This window comes from Carassius gibelio, chromosome A1, assembly GCF_023724105.1.
Source record: "Carassius gibelio isolate Cgi1373 ecotype wild population from Czech Republic chromosome A1, carGib1.2-hapl.c, whole genome shotgun sequence".
Taxonomy (NCBI): domain Eukaryota; kingdom Metazoa; phylum Chordata; class Actinopteri; order Cypriniformes; family Cyprinidae; genus Carassius; species Carassius gibelio.
In genome coordinates this window covers 30,492,174-30,513,328 of record NC_068371.1, presented here as the reverse complement: position 1 = coordinate 30,513,328, position 21,155 = coordinate 30,492,174, and the positions used below count along the sequence as shown (strand labels likewise).

The following is a 21,155-nucleotide window of genomic DNA, read 5'->3' as shown; positions in this document are numbered from 1 at the left end:
GGTCTGGTTCCTGAAGACTACAGCAGTGAACAATGAGTTTTTCATTTAATTTGATTACTTTCATCCTTTGATACAAGTTGTATTAAGATCCCTCGAAATTAAATCTGTATTATTTCAGCAGGCAAGACCTGTATTTTGGAAAATGTTATGTTATTATATAGATTTGTCTCTACTGAAGGGTTTTCTCACCTCACATTCCCTTTAAAAGCCAGTTAAGCTGTAAATAAATGTAAGTTTAAGCCCAATTTTGGTTGGTTGGTCAGTTTGTTACTCTTTAAACACCCTTCTACATGCAGATCCCAAATAGTCTGTGCAGAAACATTTTTTTTATGAATATTCAAATCAAAACTAAATGTGTATTGCATTTTACAGTAGAGAAACTTATTTTTATGTTTTATTTATATTTCCTATCTACATAAATATCTGACAAGCTGGAGGTTTAGTGAGAAGCAGTTTTGTCATTTTTCCTGGGTTTCTGTTACAGAAGTTGTTGTCAGGTACCATGGCAAATATGGAGATCTAAGATGTTAACAAGGAGAAAGCGCAAGGAGAAATTGTGCTTTTTAAAAGTTAAAAAAAAATGTGTATATACATGGTTATGAATATATTTAAAATGTGATTTTGCATTCTCTTGATATATTGTAAATACTTCTTGGTATGTGTGCTGTCTTTGTGTATAAATTGTATTATTATTTTGAACTACCTGGAAGACAAAAGTATTTATAATATGTTTCCTCATTAGCTGAGCAGTGAAGTGTCATATAAAATTGTGAAATATTCTCAATGCACTCAAATATTCAGTCAGTCTAGTTGGGAGAAGACCACACACATCAATTCCTATTAGGTGAGACCCTCTTTACATGATTAGGTAAAAATGAAAACACATAAAATAACACTCAGTCCCTAAATTTACACTTCTAGTGCAGTCCTTTGCAAAGCATGCTGGGAAGTACAGATCCACTGTCCAAGGCTGCATTTCCCAAAAGCATCATGAGCTAAGTTGGAGATCAAAACCTTTTTTTTTTTTTCAGCAGGTTTTTGAATGTAGTGGTTGTGCTGAAGGGTAGCGCTTGCTTAGCCTGTGGGGCACTCAACTCAAGGCAGGTTTTATTCTTATTATTGCTATTCTTATTTGTATTTTTTGTTTGAAGAGGTCCATCATGCATTGTGCATAATGATGAATGACACAGTTGACTGATCTCCATGATGGTGGCATCATTTAAACCAATAAAACCTCAACATTTATTCCACTATAATGCTCAGTAACAGCAGGTGTTCATCACTAATGCACAATCATCATTTAATTAGTCACTTAATTATCTCAATAACTTTAACTCTTTGAGGACTTGGGATTTGACTCAAGACTCGTTTGTGACTTGGAAGGAATGACTCGGTTCATGTTCATGGGTGGAGCGAAAATATGGCTGGAATTATACTTTCTAAGTTTCTAAGTCTATCCACCTCTTTTTCTTTGTAATACACTGTGAAATTTACTTCTGATATATATATATATATATATATATATATATATATATATATATATATATATATATATATATATATATATATATATATATATTTATTATTATTATTATTATTATTATTATTATGTGTAAATCTTGCAATCCAGGATTGGTTGGTTTATTGTCTGTGCTGAATATTTCTGGTGGGATCCTAAACATGTGAAGAGTTGGCTCATGATTAAATGCTTTTTAATGAGCAGGAGGAAACGGACAGACACATTTTTCAGAAAGGTGCTGTATATCTATCTCCAACCCTGATCAAACTCACCTTCCTGTAGTTTTCTAATGAACCTGAAGACATTGCTCGACATGCTCAGGTGTGTTTGATAGGGGTTATACTCTGCAGGAAAGTGGATCTCAAACCTCTCCATGAAGAAAGTTCTTAAAACATCGTAGATGACATTATTAGATCCACTTCAAATGTTGACTATTATACATTCCTTGTTTTCCTCATTGCGGCTACTTTTAGTTTTATTGTCTCTTATTTAATTTCAGAAAATCAATGCCTGATCTGGATTGCTGTTAAATATTGAACCCAGTGGACTGTTAGATCACATAATGATGTTCATTGTATTTAAAAGTTAATATTTTTTTTTGTATCCTGTTTTGATATATATATATATATATATATATATATATATATATATATATATATATATATATATATATATATATATAGACACACATATACATATACATATATATACATATACATATATATATATATATATATATATATATATATGTGTGTGTGTGTGTGTGTGTGTGTGTGTGTGTGTGTGTGTGTTAAGTACGTTAAGTATGACAAATGACTAAGCATTGGCCAAAAAAAAAAAAATTAATTACTTGAAAGAAATAGTCATTTCACTTTATTTATTATTATTCAACTTGTAAACTTAACTGTTCTGATATCTTTGTATGAATTCAATATTTGGCCTGATGGCTACATCTGGTGGACATTTTGTGTCAATGGCCCACTTAGAAATCCCCGCACTGATAAAAATGCTGATGTTTCAAATACTTATTTTCCCGGCTGTATGTGAATTATTAATTATGTGCAATATGAATGCTTGCTAGGGTAAAGACTGTAACTGAACTGGTAATAGTGTACATGCTACCATCATAGCCCCTCATTCTGCTTTTGTGAGTGTAACATCTCCATCCCAACCACACACCCAACCCAACAACTGCAGATGACCATGTTTCTAGACTGGAATGTGCTGTTTGATTTTACTGTAGCTATATTGTAGTGATGAATTTTTTTTGTTTCAGGACTGAATATCACCCTGCCGAATCGATGCAAGGTAAGCTGAATATTTCAATTTACCCAGCACACAAATATTTTAGTTTTTGTTTCTCAGAAGAATATCTTCAAAATGAAAACATTAAATATCAAGAGCTTTCTGTGATTGTAAAAAAAAAAAAAAAAAATCTGTCAATATCAAAATCAATATTTAATTTACTTAGCAGTGCTGTTTTACTTGTTCTTGATGTTTTCATGTACAGTAACTATTTATCTGATCAATAGATGGTGATGAACATTTTGACTGTGGTCTTCAACACTTCAGAGATGATGTTAGAGTCATTCTCATCAGTAAACCCAGCTTACCTAGCCTCCTATGGAGACCGTCTGTTAAAAGTCAGCGAGAAACTCATTTCTATATTAGTGAAGACGACAGACACAAGTGACAGTGTCAGTTTTACTCTTGCTGCTGTAGGTCACTTTAGATAAAATCCCTCGACTCGACACGTCAAATTCTTCTGTGGACATCAATCTCATTGGGATCGCCAAGAACAACAATGAAAGTATGTCAAATGTTTCAGTGTGAACTAAAATAATAAAAAGACCATACCTCATCAGAGTCATACCTTTACCACTAAACCATATTTACTTTATCTTACTTTTTATTATTGTTTTTACATAGTATTGCATTTACCGTAGTTTCTGTTTCTGTCTCACAGGATCAGCTGCTGTGGCTTTCATGAGCTACTACACGATGGAGAATCTACTGAAGCCAGACTTCTTCAACACACCAAAGGACACGATTAAAACCATGATGTCCACTGTGATCTCAGCTACTCTTCCCAAAACCACCAATACTACACTAACTAAACCAGTAAAAGGATATACAACTTCTCAGGGTTTATGTAATCTTTCTGCTTTCTGATAAAAATGCAATTTGCATACCAAATTAAAAAGTTAACATGAAATAGTCTTTCAACACTGGCTCAATGTGTGGTTCTTGACTGCTCCTGGATTCTGGGTTTCTTCACTAATGGCAGTAAGGTGCTGGAGATCCTCTTCCTGATCTTGAACTCTAATCATCCTAATTTATTGTGTCCTCAATAGTGAGGTCAGAAATTTACAGCACAGAGTCGGCTAAAGAAGGAGTTTAAATGTGTCAACTTTCAGTGTCCGATTCGATGCGAGTACAGGCTTCAATTAGTAATTTTATTGCATACCTGCTGCCAGTGTCAGACAAAACACACATAAAAAAAAACAGCTGCAATAAAACAATGTGAACGGAAGGAAAAGATCATCAAAAATGCCCGCAGACTTATTATCAGTTAAGGTTAAATGTATACGCTGTAAAGTTTCAGAAGAAACAACCACATTTGAATATGGGAGAGAATCCCATGAATTATTCTTTAGCGTGTGTACGGAATATGACTTACTCCCAAAATTACAATGATTGACAGCACTCTAGCCATAGTAACAGGTGTCTATGATTTTGTCTATGAACAGTTTCAGGTGCCAAAAATAGTTGATATGTTTTTTGTTGGGTTTTTTTTTTTTTTTTTTTTTTTTTTTTTTACCAATTAATTACAGCTCGAAAACCAATTTGAAGTAAAGCCTCGCATGACAGTTTATGTTTGGAAGGTCACTTCACAGCACTGCTCTTGCAGTGTTGCCAGATCCACATACTTTATTATAAGTGTTTTAAGCCATGTTCTTTACATTTTGCTCATAAATAAATCAAGTTTATGGAGTTATCAGAGTGGGCAGGTGTAGGTTTTTTCAGCGATAACTTGCTTCACAAATTAAAGTCTTCCATAAATTCCATATGAGACATAGGTAACCAGATTTTGTCTTGATAAGGACATACTGAAAAAAAAAAATATATATATATATATATATATATATATATATATATATATATATATATATACTTTTAACTTGGGGCTAAATGTTGTGGTTGGGAGCAGAAGCAAGTCATGTATTTTTGTGAGACAATAGTGGGACTAAACATCTTGCACAGATCTCTAATTTTGACTACCTACGTGCACTTTCAATAAATTCTGGTTACCACCCAATTTCACCTCTAGATGGAGCTTATTCTCCATGAACATAAATCTTCAGTCTTTATGACTGTTATTAACAATTTACATGTGTTAAAGCTGCCTGTACTTGATTTAGTCTACTAAACTGAATGTACATTGTTTTACAGTATTTAGCAGATGCTTACATCTTTTCATGTCTCTCCTTTTAGCTCCACAGGAAACGCCCTCCTGGGACAAGACGTGTTTAAAGCACAGCTATCTTCTAAATCAGTGACCTAGACAGTGACAAAATCAGCAGAACCTGTCACATGTGACTAAACTGAACTGAATGGTGGACGAGAACAGAGGAGATCATAACACAAATGAGATGTACGAGAAAGCACAGAGACAGAGGTTGCCAGAGGAGGAAAAACCGGGAGAGGAAGAACCATCGTTTAACTCAGAAAGCAGCATTTGTGTACACATATAAATAGCCAGTGTTGTAATGTAACAAAGTTAAATATTTGTTTACAGTGCTTAAGTATTTTTTGGGAGTATCTGTACTTTACTTGAGCTTTTATATTTCAGGCAACTTTTACTTTTACTTCACTACATTTCCTAATTAAAATGTATATTTTACTATAATAAGTATATTCGTTACTTTCTACAAAATAGTCAGAAGAACAGAGACTGCAGCAAAGCAGGTTTAAAATGCAGAAATTATTCTTTGTGGTTTTTATATTTATATAATTTAATGTAGGCCTAGTTAACTTAATCTATATCGCACATAAGTTCAGTAAAGCAATGAGTGACTTACATTTTAGACATAATATTGCTTGTTTTTGCTCAATTTTGCTAAAGAAAATAGTTTCAAAAACAGATCACAGCACTGTTTTGCGTCACTGAGCAATGGACAGTGTTTACTTATTGAATGAGTCAGCTTTTTTTAATGAATCAGTTGAATAAATGATTCAGTGATTCACTCATTAACATGGTCAAATTATTTGTTTCTGAATGAATCAGCTGTTTGAATGAATCGGTTCAATCTTAAAGACTCACTCATTAACATTCACTTGCTATCACCTACACATTATGACTTTTTTTTTTATTATTATTATTTCAAATATCAGAATTCAATGTTTTATGTAAAAAAAAAAAAAAAAAAAAAAAAAAAGCCTATTTATGCATCTGTAACTGCAGGTTAAATTGATCCATGTCCCTGCTGAAATACATTTAACAGTGCTTCTTAATCTTACCCAAAAATACAAAATGGAAGAAATATTTCAAACTAAACAAAATCTTGCTAATCAAGCTGTATATATATATATATATATATATATATATATATATATATATATATATATATATATATATATATATATATATATATATATATATATTTGCTGTTGTTACATTTTGCATTTATTTATGCATTTATTCACTTTTACTTTCAATACCTAAGTACATTTAAGATTTAAAAAAAATATATGTTTCGAACTTAAGTACAATAAATATCAAAAGACTTTTACTCAAAAAATGTTCTAAACGGGGGACTTAAACTTCTATCAAAGTCATTTTCTGGTACACTATTTTATACACCACTTCTAATAGCAGTACGCAGTTTGCATGATACAAGGTACTGATCAATTTTGGTTGACCCCCTCTAAAATAATTTATTTTCCACTTGTCCCCGCTGCTGTACATTTTACCAGGCAGCAGATGGCACTGTTTTTGATACTCTGAAGTTTTGATTCTTTTCCCACTACAAGCATTAGAAGCCAAAAAAAAAACATTGCCCCTTTCCTTATATTCATATTTGTATGTATAGTTAATGTTTTGAGACTCCAAAACCAAATCTGATGTAACTTTAATGTTAATTCTTTCACACTCAATATATGTCAGTAACTGGTAGTTTGACTTTCTGAAGATTGAAACACTGGGTGCTTCTCAATTCTTATTTGTGCATATTGTGCTTTCCTCGTGTCTTAGCTCTACCTCTTCAGGATGTGAGGGAAGGACGCAAGGAAAAGACGTGAGGATGGAGGACTTGACTCAAGAGAAATGATTTATCCTCACTCCCTTCAGCGTTACTTCAAAGTGTCATCAGCTGTGATTAAAGGGATCTGCCCTTATGTTGTTAAAGTTTGTTAATTAAGACATTCATAATAAATATTAATAAAGCAAGATGCCCTGTTTGAAATATATGACATGCATGGTAAAGTAAAAAGGTAAAATATAAATGAAATTTATTACAACAGATGTGAAGGGGAAGGATAATTTATATATGTGTCACGTTAAGTCGATAAAATACTGTGTGTAAAATACATCTGTGTATCCTCACTCATTGCTCTTCATGAAGCCTCCTCGATCCTCACTGCAATTCAAGAATTGAGATGTCCTTCAAGATGGATGTGCTCGATCGGTTTCCGGGTCATAGGATGGAGGACGGAGGAGAGAGGAGACGAGGAGGGATATTGAGAAGCACCCAATGAGATACTTTCATAACACTGAGTTTATTTGTCTCATGTCAACATCTGACTCAAGCAGTGATGTCAGTTTAGGGCAGGACTATCTATTCAACTGACCAGTGACAGACAAGAGTAGAAAGTGACTGTCATGTTGAAGTAATCCATGAAACTCATGAAATATATTTCACATCTGAATAGAATTCTCTCTAAGAAATAAAAGACTTGTTAAACGTGTTCAGAGAAAAGTTTTGGATGGTTTTGAACTGTTTTGTGAAAGTTCACATTAGTTTAAAGAAATTGTAAATAAGATATCAAAATTATTTATAAACATTTGGTATTGGCACATTAATGACGAGACTGCATGATTGAATGATCATGAATGATTGACCAAAAATGCCTACAGACCCCCTACCCTCTTAACAGAAGCCAGTGCAGTCAGGAGCACCATCTTCAGAGACAGAAACTTAAGCTCCACTGACTGCAGAGGCTTAAAGGGCTCCACTTCCAGGGCTTTTAGGACAAAGAGGAGATCCCAAAAGGGTATCAAGTGAGGGTGGAGAGGATTCTGTCTCCCTGCTCCCCTAAGGAACCTGATGACCAGGTCGTGCTTCCTGACAGATTCGCCATCCACTGCATTGTGATGTGCGGCTTTAGCAGTAAAAAAAACACTTTCGAGTTGGAGGACAGCCTCTACTCCAACCCTTCCTGCAGAAACGAGATAATGACCACAATCAGGCATCTACTGGATTCTGAGAGGAAGAGCACCAACTGATGAACAGGTTCAACTTCAAAGCATAAGTTAGCCTTGTAATAAGCACCCTCTCTTTCTGAAGTGATGGCGCCTAGAACCTCTTCATCCCTTCCAGAGACCATACGTTGAGATTCCAGTGCCATTCTGTGTTCCCTCTCTGAGAAAGGAGATCCCTCCTCAGAGGAATTCACCAAGGAGGGGCTACCTTCAGTTCTGGAAACCAGGTCCAACAACTAAGATGAGTTGCTCCTTGTCCTCCCTGACCTTGCTCTGTGTCTGTTTGAGAAGGCTCACTGGGGGAAACGTATACTGGTGTAGGCCAGTACCAGCTGTGTGGCAGAAGCTCTTGAGCAAGATCCCCAACTCGTCAGTCATTCTGACATAACGACGAACATGACTGACTGAAAGGGAACTCATGATCTATATTCAGCAGCTGAAGTCCTTGGGTTACAACTGATACGACCTCTTTGTGAATTATCTATAATTAAATGAAGGTGATAATATAAGAAATTCAAGTATAATATTTCTGCAAAAAAAAAAAAAAAAAAAAAACATTTTTTTTATGAAAATGCACTGACAAGGAACTGGATATTTGATAGTTCCATAATTAATTTTATTTGAATTTGAATTTGAATTTGTATTTGAATTTGACAAGGAAACTGTGAACTTTTGCATTTCCCCATCAGTATGATGGTCATATAACTTATCTCTAAACATCTCAACAAACACACATATTTTAATAGTTAAGCAGCCCTTATTGTCGGTGAGCATCACTGTATTTCATCTTATATCGGGTAAGATTTTTCCGCTTATGAGAATGAACATTCAGTCTTTAAATCAAACACATTTCAGCATTTACTGATGTGTGATCACTGACTGTGATTTGTTACAGTTGAGTCATCTGGAATCTTATCAGCTTAGGATTCATACTGTCCTTTGATATGTTTAAGCATGTATAAGTCTAGATTAATTACTCTAGAGCATTCGTAGATCTACACCAATTTTCATGTGTGAGGTGTTTGGGGAAAAGTTTGTGATTACTTGTTATCTGATTACATATCTTGTCTTACACAGGTAATATACTGTATGAGAGAATCTTTTCATCATTTTAATTATGCTTTACCGATAAATGATACACACATATTCATAAATTCAGTGGAAACCTTTGAAAAAACAAGGAAATAAATGATAGTCAACTGTAAAGCAATGGTTTTTTTTTTTTTTTTATCTCCCCTCTGAACTGGCTTTTAGATGAGATAAATATCACCGACTGTCAAAACTGACAATGGCTTTTTTTCAGAGAGGTGAGTATGTGTGCATTGATTGATTGATTGATTGACTGATTGATTGATGTCATAATAAGCATTTAAATGTTGGTTCAAACTGAGCTGAAATCATTTATGAGAAAAAATGTAATCAGGTAATGTTTTATCTCTGCAAATTTATTGGCAGGTTTTATAAAACTGCCGATTTCTTTGATACTTTGTAAGTATTAACTTTAAGTTTTCCTTGTCGTTGTTCTGTTAAAAATGAATGTACTACTTTATGTGTATTAATCAGTCTCCTACATTTTTGCATGTTGACGCAGTCCTGTTTGGGAGGAGTAAACGTGTATATTTAATGTAAATTATGCTATTTAGGTTGCATGTTTGACATGCACTAACTTAACTGACATTTTGTTCGGGTCATTGCTTTCTCAGCTTCCTCCACCAGTGAACATACAGCAGTTCATTCATTCAGTGACAGCTGCTCCATTTGTTCTGATTTAGCATAAGACTTGAACTGTATCCCATGTCATCTGAAGCCATACACATGAAATTTAATTCATTATTTGTCTCCTTCTTCGAAGCTCTGAAAAGGAGTGAAAAAGTTGTAGGAATATAAAAATAGTGCACTGACAACATGATATGTAAGAACCAGTGATGTTTTTCTTTTCTGCAGTTGAAGTACCTTTTCTATAATACCTTACCTTACCTTACCTTACCTTACCTTTTTTTTTTTTTTTTTTTTTGTATAGTTCGTTTCAAAAGATTCAGTCTTTTAGTTTTATGCTTTCAAGAATAAATTGGCATTCATAAGAGCTACTCGTATAGTGCTTCTTTTGTTTTAGTCAGAAAAGGCTTGGCAGCTTCAATTCTCTTTCACTTTAAATATGTGGAAAAGAAATTCTAAACTCTAGAGTCATACTGTTTTGGAATAAAATGAATGTGAATAAACGCTGACAGAATTTCATACATAATTTTTTAACCATCCGTTAAACTAAAAGCTGGTCATTGATGTTTTGTGGTTGTTTTCATTTATTTTACTTTGTATTATCATTGATTGTTTTGTTTTTTGTGTTTGGTCACTTGTCTTCTATTAAACACACTCCCTTTCTATGACTTTATTTAATTTGTATCATTATATTTTTTCCAGATGTCTCGGCCTGTATAACTGTCACACAACAGACAACAACAGCTGGTAATGTATTGTGCTGCGGTGTTTTAACTGTAAATGTGCAGATCTGTCTATATGAATATAAATCAAGAGGATTCTGGTGATTCTATTAATACTGTCAGCATTTCTAAAGGACACAGTATGTGAAGCAATGTTCCATGTTCATGCTAGTAATGTTCATAAATTAGCATATTAATGGCACATTAAAATATATATTTTTTTCATAACAGCTAATATCTCTGACCCTTGCTACAACTACACTGTACTGGATGAACCGTGGAGATCCACCAGTAATATACGTGGTTCAGTCATGAAGTGTGACCAGCATGTCACCTGGAGTGGCTGGTATCGTCTCTTCATTAACGGTGTGAGCGCTCATATCCCAGAGACTTGTATTACGACCTATAGCTGTGGCACTGCTACTGCACTGGGGTTACCCGATGGGCATCCCAGAATTGAGGATGGAGTTGTCACCCGAGACGCCTGCGCTCTATGGAATGATTTCTGCTGCTTTGTCAGGTCTTTCCCCATTAAAGTCAAAGCTTGTCCAGGAAATTATTATGTCTATGAGCTGGTTAGTCCAACTATCTGCTATGCAGCATACTGTGCAGGTAATTATATTTCCATGAGCTCTTTCTACACATTCATGATATTTGTGTCTCTGTTCATTAATCCCTATTCATCCAAACTTTCAGATGTCAGCACCATTAACACCAGCTCTACAGTCGTCACACCAGCGACCATCTTCACTGGTAATTTATACCATTGGCTTATTCTCTGGCCTGATTTATGTGCTGATCTTTACTATAGAATAGATGTTGGGAGCAAAGTAATAATACTTTGTTAAAGTACTTAAGTTCGTTACAGTTCTTAACTTTAACTTTTACTCCACTACATTACCTAATTAAAATGTATACTTTGTTAAACATAATGCATGATGCAGTTCGAGGTTGAGGTGTGTGATATACTAAATCTTCTGTGATAATATGTGTTGTTTTAATGAAGTGTGATCTGACATTATTGAGTATATCACAAAAACACACAGAGAGTGCACACATACACTATGATTTACTGTACTAAAATGCATTTTGAATCATCAAAATTCAAGGCATTCTAGTTTGTCTTTTAGATTTATATCATTTAATATAGTTAATCTACATCTCACAAAGACTACCAGTTTTCTCCAGATATCAGCAAGATGACAAGATATGAAGATTAATAAAGTTAGAATTAAGTGGCTTACATTTTAGTCACAATATTGTCTGTTTTTGCTCAATTTTGCAAAAAAAAAAATAGTTCCAAATAAAGATCACCGCACTGTTTTGCGTCTCTGAGTAACACAAAGGACAGTGTTTCCTTATTGAATGAATCCGATTTTTGAACGAACTGGTTGAATCCCTCATTACCACCATCAGAAGCTGTTGTAAATAAATGTAAATGCCATTTCAAATGCAGATTCCAGAAATGTTGTGTGAGTAAGTACTGGATGAATTTTCTCTTATGCTTACCCAAAGAAACATTATGGAAGAAAGAGTTAAAACTATAAATATCTTGCGTTATTTGTGTTAAAACAATATATTACACACTTTAAGACGTGGTGACTTTAACTTCTATTACAGTTTTATCTAATAAAGTTATTGATACTTTTACTAAAGTGTGGCTTTCAGATATCCACCACTCATATGAGTCAAGCAAGCTAGCAAGATACTACTTTCATTATTCAGCTCCATTCAGTGGTGGATTACATTCAAGCCATGCTTATATATTTTATATATATATATATATATATATATATATATATATATATATATATATATATATATATATATACTGTATATATATATATATATATATATATATATATATATATATATATATATATATATATATATATATATATATATATATATATGTGTGTGTGTGTGTGTGTGTGCGTGTGTGTGTGCGTGTGTGTGTGTGTGTGTTATTTTCTCATCATAACAGTTTATCCCTCTGTTGACCCCTGCTACAACTACACTGTGTTGGATGAACCATGGAGAGCCAACAGCAGTCGCCCATCAAACTCCTACAAGCTTGATAAGTCTGTCAGCTGGAGCGGCTGGTATCGTCTCTTTATTAACGGTGTGAGCACTCAGATCGCAGACACGTGTGTTGAAATCTATAGTTGTGGTACTGCTATCCCACTCTGGATTCGTGGTGGACACCCTACAGTTGAGGATGGAATCGTCACTCGAGATGTCTGCGGTCACTGGGACAATTACTGCTGCTATTACGGTTCTTACTCCATTAAAGTCAAAGCCTGTCCGGGCAATTATCATGTCTATGAGCTGGTTAGACCAGCAGTCAACGATGCAGTCTACTGTGCAGGTAATTACAATTACATGAGTCTGTGTATTATTTATGCCATTGTTGATTGGTATTTATCAGTCATAATTTTTCACCTGTTACTAACATCGGTGCCATTTTTTTACCAGTCAGACGAGAGACGAGTACACCTGGTAATGTAGTCTGATGTTTCTTCTATTAAATTGTGTTTTGTCCGAATGTTTGTGGATCTGTAGAAATGAACACGTGTGTGAGTGTGTTTTTATCAATGAGGGATAAAAGTGTGTGTGAAATGTGTGGTTGTAGGTAATTGCAGACATTATTTCTTGAGGACAATTTTCTTCACGATTCATCCAAACTTTCAGATGTCTGTAGCGTTAATGGCAGTGAATGGTGACATTCTTCAAGCTTTAAAGAAGCTGTGAAAAATCGCTTGATCCACAGAATAATGACATTATTTTGTGAGCTTCAGTGCACAATTCATATGCTTATGGATATTAAGAGAAATTATGTTACCATATGGTTTACTGTGAGAGGAATTTAGTTTCAATTTTTTTTTTCTTTTTTTTTTGTTTATTCCCCACACTCATGGTTACATTCGTAATTTATTTTTGACACTTTATTTGCTTTTTGGTTCCATTATTGCCTTCATGCTGTTTTGTGTCATTGCAGTTATAAATATGACACAGCAGGAAAGATGCAACGTAAGTCAAATTCACAACTTCTATGAATTATGGTGCAGAGAGCAATGAAATAAGATGTGGCAGATATAAGAAATATGAATGTGCTTTTCTGTTTATTGCTGATGGTTATGGGCACTTTTGTTTACTATATTAATATTGCAAAACATGATTAGCACAGTCTTATTTACCATACTAAAGCTCAATTGTGATTTCAGAGTCAGACATTTGGAGGATGTTTTCAAAATCTTCTTGAGCAGATAGAGAACATTACAGCTCAAGAGCTTCCTTTAGATGTACGTCTTCAAGAGAAAAAATACAAAAGATCTGTATTGGTTGCATAATGATTGACATGTCAGCATGTGCTCTGTTGCCATTTATATGCACACTAACTGTATTTTTCTAATCAAATTAGACTGTGAAAAATATTTTGAATATGGCCTTCAACACTTCAGAGAAAATTTTAGAGTCGTCATCATTATCCTCTGTAAACCAAACTGAACTAGCCTCCTATGGAAACCGTCTGTTAAAAGCCAGTGAGAAACTCATGTCTACATTGGTGAAGCCGGTGGACACAAGTGACAGTGTCAGTTTTATTATTGCTGCTGTAGGTAAGTGCCAATAGCAGTAATACACAATTAGTATTAATAATTAAACTCAGATTACATATGATGTCAGTTACTTTATGTAGTCTAGAGAGCAGCAGTTGGTCAGACAGCAGCAAACGCAGCAACAGTAATGAATGAAATTTAATTTAATTGTGGAGAGTTATAAACTTTTATGAGGGGGCATGAATCCTGTCATATGGACAAGGACAGGTTGTCAAGGAAAAAAATATTTTTTTACATTATAAAAAAACAACATTTAAAACACAGGTTCACTTAAAGTGAAAGGTTTATGGTTTGTGGTCAGTGTGTTTGAGAATATTGGCTGCCTTGAGCATTAAACAATCAACAGTAAAATTCAGTAATTAAATTAAATTAAAACCCAAAATAGTCAGTTATTAAAATCTTTGTCTTGTGTGCAAATTTAATGGCTGAATTGGACTTTCATTGAAAATTATAAAAAATAAATATGAATTGCTGTAGCACATAAATGCTTGTTTGTTTAAACAGATATAGAAGTCTTCATGATTGGACCACATGTCACCTTAGAGAAAATCCCTCGACTCGACACGACAAATTCTTCTGTTGACATCGATCTCATTGGGATCGCCAAGAACAACAATGAAAGTATGCCATATATATATATATATATATATATATATATATATATATATATATATATATATATATATATATATATATACAACAAATTGTGAGCAAAAAGGAAATGGAATAATTTTCAAATCTCATAAACTTATATTTTATTCACAATAGAATATAGATGACATATCAAATGTTAAAAGTGAAATGACATGCCAAATATTGGCTCATTTTGGATTTCATGAGAGCTACACATTCCAAAAAAACTTGAGACAGGTAGCAATAAGAGGCCGGAAAAGTGAAATGTACATAAAAGGAACTACTGGAGGACTAATTTGCAACTTATTAGTTCAATTGGCAACATGATTGGTTATAAAAAGAGCCTCTCAGAGTGGCAGTGTCTCTCAGAAGTCAAGATGGGCAGAGGATCACCAATTCCCCCAATGCTGCGGCGAAAAATAGTGGAGCAATATCAGAAAGGAGTTTCTCAGAGCATAATTGCAAAGAGTTTGAAGTTATCATCATCTACAATGCATAATATCATCCAAAGAATCAGAGAATCTGGAACAATCTCTTTGCGTAAGGGTCAGGGCCGGAAAACCACACTGGATGCCCGTGATCTTCAGACCCTTAGACATCACTGCATCACATACAGGAATGATACTGTAATGGAAATCACAACATGGGCTCAGGAATACTTCCAGAAAACATTGTCAGAGAACACAATCCATCGTGCCATTTTTTTACGTTTCCGGCTAAAACTCTATAGGTCCAAAAAGAAGCCATATCTAAACATGATCCAGAAGCGCAGGTGTTTTCTCTGGGCCAGTGTTCATTTAAAATGAACTGTGGCAAAGTGGAAAACTGTGGTAAGACAAATCAAAATTTGAAGTTCTTTTTGGAAAACTGGGACACCATGTCATCCGGACTAAAGAGGACAAGGACAACCCAAGTTGTTATCAGCGCTCAGTTCAGAAGCCTGCATCTCTGATGGTATGGAGTTGCATGAGTTTGTTTGGCATGGGCAGATTACACATCTGGAAAGGCACCATCAATGCTGAAAAGGTATATCCAAGTTCTAGAACAACATATCTTCCCATCCAGACGTCGTCTCTGTCAGGGAAGACCTTGCATCTTTCAACATGACAATGTCAGACCACATAATGCATCAATTACAAAATCATGGCTGTGTAGAAGAAGGATCCGGGTACTGAAATGGCCAGCCTGCGGTCCAGATCTTTCACCCATAGAAAACATTTGGCACATCATAAAGAGGAAGATGTGACAAAGAAGACCTAAGACAGTTGAGCAACTAGAAGCCTGTATTAGACAAGAATGGGACGACATTCCTATTACGCAACTTGTCTCCTCAGTCCCCAGACGTTAGCAGACCATTATAAAAAGAAGAGGGGATGCCACACAGTGGTAAACATGGCTTTTTGGGGTTTTCACTTAAATTATAAATATTCTCAGTTTAAACATTTGATATGTCATCTATGTTGTATTTTGAATAAAATATTGAAATGTGAAACTTCCACATCATTGCATCATTGTTTTTATTCACAATTTGTTTGTGTCCCAACTTTTTTTGGAATCGGGTTTGTATATATCATAGAGACCGCGTACTATCACCAATAAATCACATTTATTGTTGTTTTTACATAGTATTGCATTTACTGTAGTTTCTGTTTCTGTCTCACAGGATCAGCTGCTGTGGCTTTCATGAGCTACAACACGATGGAGAATCTACTGAAGCCAGACTTCTTCAACACACCAAATGACACGATTAAAACCATGATGTCCACTGTGATCTCAGCTACTCTTCCCAAAACCACCAACACTACACTAACTAAACCAGTCAACTTCACCCTCAAACACATCAGAGTGAGAGACTGAAATGTGCTTTTGTTTTATCAGAGCACTGATGAAAACCGTAAAACATCTAATTATGTGCACGGATATTTCTTGTATCTTCATTCTTGTTTTTACAGGAGTTTGATCCTAACAATTCCCTATCCTGTGTGTACTGGAATATTAGCGAGTGGATTGTAGATGGTTGTTCTGTTTTAAAGTCCAACAGCAGCCACACTGTGTGTTCCTGTGATCATCTGTCCACATTCGCTCTCATCATGCAAACCAGCCGCCCACCAGAGGTATGAGAGCATTTCTCTTGAACACTGAAGAACAGCACAGATTTGGATCTCATGTTCTCTCACATGTTTTCTCAGAGCGACTCACTAATGGAGCTGTTGAATCTGGTGTGTGTGTCCGTGGGGCTGGTGTTCTTCACTTTGGCCCTGTTGACCTTTGCCCTTTGTCAGTGGAGTCCTGGAGTGAATAATGTGGCTCGAATCAACATCTGCATCAGTCTTCTGTTGGCTCACCTTCTGTTTCTGCTCACACAGCAGTTCCTGAGCCTCATACGTCCTCAGCAGGTGAGAATGATGAAGGAGCCCTACAGCTCAACACAGACTCACTGAGAATCATCATAACCATCTCTCATGGTCTCCAGGTGTTGTGTGCCGTGATCTCAGGACTTCTGCACTTCCTCTTTCTCTCCGGCTTTGTGTGGATGTTCATTGAAGCTGTGCTGCTCTTCATCTGTGTGAAGAACCTATCACAAATCAGCTCCAGAAAGAGGGAGGTGCTTAGCAGTGGATTCCTGTGTGTGATTGGATATCTGGTTGCTCTGGTTGTGGTGTGTGTGTCTGTCGGTCTGGTTCCTGAAGGCTACGGCAGCGAACAGTGAGTTGTTGTTGTTGAAGTTAATTTGATTAAACGGAAAAAGGCAGCTCTGGGGTTTTTGGACATTTTGCTATCTGATAAAATAAGCACACAGGTTGTATCAGTTTCACGCACACAATTAAAATCTGTAGTATTTCACCAGTCAACACCTGAAATCGTATTTCTGACTACTTCATTCAGCTATTATATTGATTTTTCAGATGCTGGATTAAAGTGGAGAAAGGCTTCATCTGGAGTTTCCTGGGTCCTGTTTGTGTCATACTAGCAGTAAACAAATTTCTTCTTTCTCATGACATACATATTATAAGGAAGAGGTGAATAATTACTCTTCTACTTTGCAGTTAAACATGATTCTCTTCATGAAGATCGTCATCAGTCTGATCTCAGCACTCAATACTCTCAATGCTGAAGTTTCACAGATGAAACAAACCAAGTAATATCATTATTTAATCACTCTATAGAAAACCACATAGTCAATAAAGACATTAACTCCTTATTTCTTTTGTTTTTCTGCAGGATTATGGCGTTTAAAACACTGGCTCAGTTTGTGGTTCTTGGTTGCTCCTGGATTCTGTTTTTCTCCACTAATGGCAGTAAGGGGCTGGAGATCGTCTTCCTGATCTTGAACTCCCAGCAGGGAACCTTCATCTTCGTGATCTACTGTCTCCTCAATAATGAGTTCAGATATTTTTTTCAATTTGCATGCATGATCTGGATGTCTTTCATTGAGGTCATAGGGAAGAAAAGCATGAAGGCCACTTTTTCATACCTGTTTATTATAAACCGGCGCACAGATGACATTAGGGATGGGGGGGACATGGTCCCCCCACTGTCTCTATGAAAGGTGACATTGGTAAACAGAGGATTAATCAGAGTTTCCACTATGTACATTAGCCAAAATAGTCAAAATAAACATGCAGTATTGTTTCGACCGCAGTGTTTGACCAATTCCCAAAACACACTTGTAGCCAATCAGCGGTAATTGGCATGTCTTTTCATGATCGAGAGTAGAGAGTGGTCCGTTTGAGTGGTCAGCCGCCATCATAATGTCACTTGAAACATTAGACAACTAGACAAAGAAATGCACTACAATATTCACAACACAAATAAATAAAGAAACAGGCTGCAGAAACATGTTGCAGAAAGAGGTACAAACTACATCAGAAATAGGTTGTGCTGTTTCTTTTAGGATAGGTGAGTAATGGTAATTTTGTTTTGTTTCACATTACCTATCCGTGTTGGCTTTTGTTTGAATACGCTTGTGTGTCATCTTCACGTGTCCACAATCGTTGTTGCCATGGTTGCGTCCATATGTGTGGGACAGAGATTTCAAAATAGGGGCGAGGTATGGTGGCCGAGAGAATTCAAGCTGCTGCATCTTCACAGAACGCATGCAAATAGAAAAAGCACCAGCACATTAAGAAAACATCTTCAACAGTTTGACATCTCATGTGCTGCAAATACTTGGAAAACAACTAAATACAAAAACAATATGCAAATGCTCACAACACAAATAAATACAGAAACATGTTGCAAAAGCTGAAATGTGCTGCAGATACTCAAAACACAAACAAATTTACCCCAACAAAACGAAAAATAACCATGTGTTTTTTTTTTTTTTTTTGTCTTTTGATGACCATTTGTATTACAACATTTGTAAAATAGCATTGTTAAACTATGGTCAGAGTTGTTAATCCATGGTTATTTATTTTTATTTTTATTTTTTTAATAAATTATGTATTTATTTATTTATTTACAACAATAAAACCATTGGCTATGGTTATTTTTTGTAAGGTACATTGCTAAAGTAAGTTATAGCCACCTAACATAACCTTTCACACTTACAATAAGTGTGTATTTTGTCAGGAATCGTATGATCAGATCAGAGCAAACGTACCTCCAGAGCCAAGTTAGTCACTTTGTGGTTCCCTTAAATATCTCTGATGTAGTTCGTACCTCTTTCTGCAACATGTTTCTGCAGCCTGTTTCTTTATTTATTTGTGTTGTGAATATTGTAGTGCATTTCTTTGTCTAATTGTGAGTATTTGCAGCATGTTTCTTTATTTGCTTGTGTTGTGAGCATTTGCAGATGAAGATGTTGTCTTGATTTGCAAGTTTTTTTATTTTTTATTTGCAGTGCATTGATCTCTCTCGGCCACCATAGCAGGTCCTGTTTGGGTATAGGGTATGGTCATTTGTTTTGGTGCTTTCGAATACCAACATCATTTGGCAAAAATCGTTTAGTATACCTTTTTTTAATTATTGCCCCCACTGCTTCAGAATCGGGTCGGGGCAGACGCAGGCTGACGCACAATAATTGTCCACCAGTCACAGTTACCTTGACCCACGTTCTCCCTACATGCTGTTCTGTTGTCAGTGACTGAACTGGTGATTTTTCTGGACAGTGTTTGTTATAAACAAACTTGTTGAATTTGTTAAAGTTGTTGAAAAATTGAATTGATCCCATGAAGTCTCTCCTCTCGTCTCATTCTTGTCCAGATCAGGCAGCAGTACAGGAGGTGCTTCAGATGTCGCAAAGAACACTGAGGACCACAGCATCGTGTTCAGAAAGTAATAAAAACTGCATTAATATAAAGTGATTTACATAATCTTTGTTTTTGGATGATAAATATAATTATTTCTGATCCTCTCTGTTATTCAAGTGTCTTATTTTAGCTGTTAATGCGTTCAGTGTAAAGCTGTTCCACTACTGAACTGTTTTATTTAGTCTTTTTTAAACTTTTTGTTTGCTTGTTTATTTTAAAGACACACAATGTAAGAATATTTTTATTTTTTCAAATATCCAAAAACCACTAGAACAGTGTCATATATTTTGGTTCCTTGTGTACTTACATTATCCCAACTATTTTGAAGAATGTTTAAATCCAGAGAAATAATAAATTTGAACTAGTTACACTGCCATTGTGTCATTGTGTTGCCTGCCATCCTCGTTTTTGTTTTTAGAAAACATGGAAACACCAAAGACACTTTAATGTGTCAAATTTGGACTTTTAGGAGTGTGTGGAAACAACTACGGCTCTCTCGTGTGTTGAGGAAACAATGATATTGACAGTGTTACGCATGCGCGGGATACTTTACTTCCTGAACAAGTGCACACCCAAGTCCGTGTTCCTTGCACATTTACACGAACCACGCCACAGTTCGGGAGCAACCGAACTCAGACCACCTTCTCCAGGTCCGATCACAGCGTTCACATTAGCGATTTTTCATGCGAACCGTGCACTGTTCCACACTAAACTTCCAGTGTCAAAGCCCCCTAAGCCTGACTATAATTCGATTTTACAGTGCAACACAAATCCAACAGGTGTTATTATCCCACAGCCAAAGTAAAATTACTGTTTCACAACATCATCCTTTTATGTTAAAGCTTTAAAATGGAGTCATTCTCTTACATCTGAAGTCAAATATTCATTGAAACCACACAATGATAAAATTAAACATCAGTGGAAACAAATAATTAAAAAGTACTGATCAGCGAATGAATCAATTAAATGAGTATATAAATGTATTTTGAAGGTAGAAAATGAGAAACTCAGATGTTACAGAAACTAAAAAAAATCGGTGTGTTTAAGGGATGTTCATGGACTGGGATGACTTGACAGACATGTTGAACATCTTCCTCAACAGCCTTTTTGATCTCCGTCTCAATTATAATTAGAAATGAATTGACTACACTCTTATCATATGTTGCATTTTTAGTTTGTAGTGCTGTTGGCTTTGTGTTGGATGATGTTCTTGTC

The 21,155-nt window shown here is 35.4% G+C and overlaps 1 protein-coding gene across 1 annotated transcript; it reads left to right on the top strand.

The window, feature by feature from the left end:
- The first annotated feature begins 10,749 nt into the window (after positions 1-10,749).
- Positions 10,750-19,969, top strand: LOC128023461 (adhesion G protein-coupled receptor E3-like). The gene is made up of 16 exons (XM_052610685.1): positions 10,750-11,050; positions 11,135-11,191; positions 12,423-12,560; positions 12,651-12,806; positions 13,437-13,468; positions 13,663-13,740; positions 13,860-14,055; positions 14,560-14,676; positions 16,352-16,533; positions 16,641-16,802; positions 16,878-17,084; positions 17,162-17,394; positions 17,595-17,661; positions 17,736-17,827; positions 17,911-18,072; positions 19,894-19,969. Exons 1-16 carry the CDS (start codon positions 10,750-10,752, stop codon positions 19,967-19,969), a joined length of 2,256 nt encoding a protein of 751 aa, XP_052466645.1.
- The last annotated feature ends 1,186 nt before the right edge of the window (positions 19,970-21,155 follow it).

Excerpts from the sequence above, each read along its gene's own strand:
- LOC128023461 (XM_052610685.1), top strand. The coding sequence starts at position 10,750 with ATGAAGTGTGACCAGCATGTCACCTGGAGTGGCTGGTATCGTCTCTTC. Across the intron at positions 13,741-13,859 it reads CTCAAGAGCTTCCTTTAGAT|ACTGTGAAAAATATTTTGAA; the intron begins GTACGTCTTCAA and ends TAATCAAATTAG. Across the intron at positions 16,534-16,640 it reads TCACCCTCAAACACATCAGA|GAGTTTGATCCTAACAATTC; the intron begins GTGAGAGACTGA and ends TTGTTTTTACAG.